The sequence below is a fragment of the Argentina silus genome, assembly GCF_951799395.1.
Source record: "Argentina silus genome assembly, chromosome: 22".
Lineage (NCBI taxonomy): Eukaryota > Metazoa > Chordata > Actinopteri > Argentiniformes > Argentinidae > Argentina > Argentina silus.
The window spans coordinates 3,717,112-3,722,111 of NC_139676.1; the positions used below are offsets into that span (position 1 = coordinate 3,717,112).

At 43.4% G+C, this 5,000-nt stretch overlaps 1 protein-coding gene across 1 annotated transcript in view; it reads right to left on the reverse strand.

Annotated features, from left to right (window-relative positions):
* LOC310822026 (protein sidekick-1-like) overlaps positions 1-5,000 on the reverse strand; it is a gene marked incomplete at its 5' end in the record, with an annotated part of 23,780 nt that overhangs the window by 11,738 nt on the left and 7,042 nt on the right. Inside the window, 3 exons of the mRNA XM_083694315.1 lie at positions 2,471-2,612; positions 3,524-3,594; positions 4,026-4,139. Coding sequence (XP_083550441.1) covers positions 2,471-2,612; positions 3,524-3,594; positions 4,026-4,139 — 327 coding nt within the window. The remainder of the gene's footprint in view (positions 1-2,470; positions 2,613-3,523; positions 3,595-4,025; positions 4,140-5,000) is intronic.

Below are 5,000 nucleotides of genomic sequence, written 5' to 3' on the forward strand. Positions count from 1 at the left end.
GAGAGACAAGGGGTACATTATACATGAGGCTCACAGGAGAAACATCATTCTGAAGAGATGACAGCAAAGATGCCCATAGAATAATCTGGGAACCCAGAGCCCCTCGTCTCTGGATTGAGATTCTGGAAGCGTAGGAAGTAAACACTGGGGACGGTACCGGCCTGGCCCTATTGTTTACAACTGGACCCGCACCCGTTGCACCGATTGAAAAACTTGGGAGTTAGCTGGAAGTTTGGATCGTTACGCAGGTGAGCAGTGTGCAATTCGATGCTCTGTTTTCAAGAAAATTTGAGTTGAAACCCCCTCCTCCATTTGAAGCACCTCCTCAACTCCTCAATAGAATCTGTGGTGCTGGTAAACTTCATCCCCCCCCCCCCCCCCCCCCCAAGCCCTCCCAGCCACCCTCCAGCCCCCCCGTCACCACATGAATTATGGTTCGCTGTCAGACTCTCTATTTAAATAGAAAATCACGTCTAGAGATCATTTAGCAGTTAGTAACTATAGACCAATTAGCATTTTTCCAATCATTTCAAAGGTTGCAGAGAGAGTAGTTGCTGAGCAACTAATTGACCATTGGAATTACAGTCATTTCCCATTACATCCCATGCAATTTGGCTTCAGAGCAAACCACTCGACAGAGTCAGCAAATTGTTATTTTCGGGAGAAAATTTTACAAGGTAGTAGGAACAGTATTTCTGGATCTGCACAAAGCATTTGACACCTTGAATCACAGCATTCTTCTCTCAAAACGTAGTCAATTGAATGTCTCTCCCAATACCTTGAGATGGTTTGACTCATATTTACCTCAGAGGACACAGTGTGTGAGAATCAATAACAACCCTTTATTGTCTGGCAACTGTACCGTGGGGTTCCCCAGGGATCTGTTTTAAGGCCTCTACAATTTAGCTTGTACATAAATGACCTCTTGTGTGCCGTGGAGTTGACAACCAACTGAATGCTGATGATACTGTTATATTCGACGCATGCTGCGAATACAGAAGAGGCTGCAGCAAAGTTAAGCGTAGCTATGGCCCATGTAGCGCAATGGCTTGAATATTCATGTCTCAATTTAAATATACGCACAAATTGTAGCTATGTACCTCTCCATAAGGAAGAAACATACATCTCCTCCACACATCTCTATCAAAGCAGAAACAATCAACATTGTGTCTGAATAGAAATACTCACTTTACATACTTACAGCATAATTAAACTTGGCCAATGTTGCCAGTCTCCACTAATGCAGCCAAGATGTAGCTGCATGTTATGATATTTGTTCACCTGTGTATCAGTGTAGTATCAGTGTAGTATTAGTGTAGTATTAGTGTAGTATCAGTTTAGTATTAGTGTAGTATTAGTGTAGTATCAGTGTAGTATCAGTGTAGTATTAGTGTAGTATCAGTGTAGTACTGTATTAGTGTAGTATTAGTGTAGTATCAATGGAGTACTGTATCAGTGTAGTATCAATGGAGTATTAGTGTAGTACTGTATCGGTGTAGTATTAGTGTAGTATCAGTGTAGTAACAGTGTAGTATTAGTGTAGTGTCAGTGTAGTGTCAGTGTAGTGTCAGTGTAGTATTACTGTAGTATCAGTGTAGTATCAGTGTAGTATCAGTGTATTAATGTATCAGTGTAGTATTAGTGTAGTAATGTATTAGTGTAATATTAGTATAGTACTGTATCAGTGTAGTATTAGTGTAGTAATGTATTAGTGTAGTAATGTATTAGTGTAGTATTAGTGTAGTATTAGTGTAGTATCAGTGTAGTATTAGTGTAGTATTAGTGTAGTATCAGTGTAGTATCAGTGTAGTATTAGTGTAGTATCAGTGTAGTACTGTATTAGTGTAGTATTAGTGTAGTATCAATGGAGTACTGTATCAGTGTAGTATCAGTGGAGTATTAGTGTAGTACTGTATCGGTGTAGTATTAGTGTAGTATCAGTGTAGTAACAGTGTAGTATTAGTGTAGTGTCAGTGTAGTGTCAGTGTAGTGTCAGTGTAGTATTACTGTAGTATCAGTGTATTAATGTATCAGTGTAGTATTAGTGTAGTAATGTATTAGTGTAGTATTAGTGTAGTAATGTATTAGTGTAATATTAGTATAGTACTGTATCAGTGTAGTATTAGTGTAGTAATGTATTAGTGTAGTAATGTATTAGTGTAGTATTAGTGTAGTACTGTATCAGTGTAGTATTAGTGTAGTAATATATTAGTGTAGTAATGTATTAGTGTATTATTAGTGTAGTACTGTATCAGTGTAGTATTAGTGTAGTATTAGTATAGTAATGTATTAGTGTAGTATTAGTGTAGTAATGTATTAGTGTAGTAATATATTAGTGTAGTAATGTATTAGTGTAGTATTAGTGGAGTAATGTATTAGTGTAGTATTAGCAGAGTAATGTATTAGTGTAGTATTAGTGTAGTATTAGTATAGTACTGTATCAGTGTAGTATTAGCAGAGTATTCCTCACCAGTGATGTGGGCCCGTGTGGTGGTGTTGTTGGCTGTCGCCATGGCGTCTGGCGTTATGCTAGGGGTGGAGTTTAGCGGGAGCTCCCGGTAGTAGAGCCGGTAACCCACCAGTACGCCGTTAACACTCTCCTCACTGGGACGCTGTATGCATGTAATGGGACACAACTGTTAGAATCAGTAATGCACGCACGCACACACACACACACACACACACACACACACATACACACGCTGTGACCAGAGACTGATTCACATGTTTATTTCTCTCTCTCATTGTAAATGTCCCTCTACCTCCCTCTGTCTCTTTTCTTTGTTTCTTCTATCCTTTTTCTCCTTTCTCGCCGAGCCTCTCTCTATCTCAGATCATTACTTTAGCCTCCTATCTCTTCTCTCTCGCTCCTTCTCTTTCTGTCTAACAGGTCTCCTCCTCTTCTCTCCCCTCATTAGCAGTTTACTGGTCTTGCCCTCCTCTCCTCTCATTCCTTCCCTCTCTCCTCCCCTCCCTCATCCCCTCCCTCCATCGCTCTCTCCTTCCCTCTCTCCTCCCCTCCCTCCCTCCTTCCCTCTCTCCTCCCCTCCCTCCTTCTATCTTTCCTCCCTCTCTCCTCCCCTCCCTCCTCCCCTCCCTCCTTCTCTCCCTCCCTCTCTCCTCCCCTCCCTCCTTCCCTCTCTCTGTTAGTTTCTGTTGCCCTCTGACCTCTTTGGTCTCGATAAATAAAATATGCTAATTAAATCAGTGCGCCCAGGCCTCGCTTCACACACACACACACACACACACACACACACACACACACACCCACACACACACACACACACACACACACACACACACACACACACACACACAGCTGCGGCTTAAGTCCTTTGCTGAGTAATTACCAACTCTAGACAACTCTAGCGAAACAACAAACAGAGGTGTGTGTGTGTGTGTGTGTGTGTGTATTTGTGTGTGTGTGTGTGTGTGTGTGTGGGGGGGGGGGGTTGTAATGAGGCCCCAGCACTGTCTCAGAGTGGACCCTGGTGTTAGAGGTGAAAGGTGAAAGGTCACGTACCTTCCACTGCACCAGGACGGAGGTGGTGGTAGAGGGCTTCACAGCCAAAATCACTGGAGCCTCCTCAGGAACTACAGAGAGAGAGAGAGAGAGAGAGAGAGAGAGAGAGAGAGAGAGAGAGAGAGAGATGGAGGGAGGTGAGAAAGAGAGAAAGGGCAGACAGAAAGGACAACAGTCTTCATTTGGACAATAAAAAAATATGAGCAATATGAGCAATAATTCCTTCTAGCACAGTAGATTCTCTGCTTCCACCCTCCTTCACTCCATCCCTCCCCCTCTCCCCCTATCCTCTTCTCCTTCTCCCCCCCCCTCCTCCGACGCACTCTCCGACCATCTTCCATATTCTCCCCCTCCCCCATATCGCTCCTCCTGTTCCCCTCTCCTCTCCCTCTATCCTCTTCTCCTTCTCGTCCCATCTCCTCCTCTCTATGTCCCCTACCCTCTTCCTTCTCTCCCTCCACCTCTCTCTCTCTCTCTCTCTCTCTCTCTCTCTCTCTCTCACCGTCCTGTAGAGTTGTAATGGCGTCAGTTTCCCTGCTGAGGGCGCTGTCTCCCACGTCGTTGGTGGCCAGCATCCTCAACTTGTAGGAAGTGAAGGGCTTCAGTCTGCAAACACACACACACACACACACACACACATTTGAATACAACACACTGAATGTCACACACACACACACATCAGACATACAACACACAGAATGTCACACACACGTTTGAAAACAACACACAGAATGTCACACACACACACGTTTGAATTACAATACACTGAATGTCACACACACACGTCAGACATACAACACACAGAATGTCACACACACGTTTGAATACAACACACTGAATGTCACACACACACACACGTTTGAATTACAATACACTGAATGTCACACACACACACACACACACATCAGACATACAACACACAGAATGTCACACACACGTTTGAATACAACACACAGAATGTCACACACACACACGTTTGAATACAATACACTGAATGTCACACACACACACGTCAGACATCCAACACACTGAATGTCACACACACACACACACACGTCAGACATCCAACACACAGAATGTCACACACACGTTTGAATACAACACACTGAATGTCACACACAGGTCAGACATACAACACACAGAATGTCACACACACGTTTGAATACAACACACTGAATGTCACACACAGGTCAGACATACAACACACAGAATGTCACACACACGTTTGAATACAACACACTGAATGTCACACACAAGTCAGACATACAACACACACTGAATGTTAAAGCCTAAGTCTTCTACACGTCATTCCAGATGCTTGGTCATTCAGACTTGAGCCTGAGATCACTGGTACATCAACCACACCCTCCTCCACAGACACAATGCTAACGCTACGCTAACCGGTTGAAGCCAGCGGTTACATCAGACCGCAAAACAACATCATAGCTTAGTTTCGCTTTTATGAATAGCCTGGACA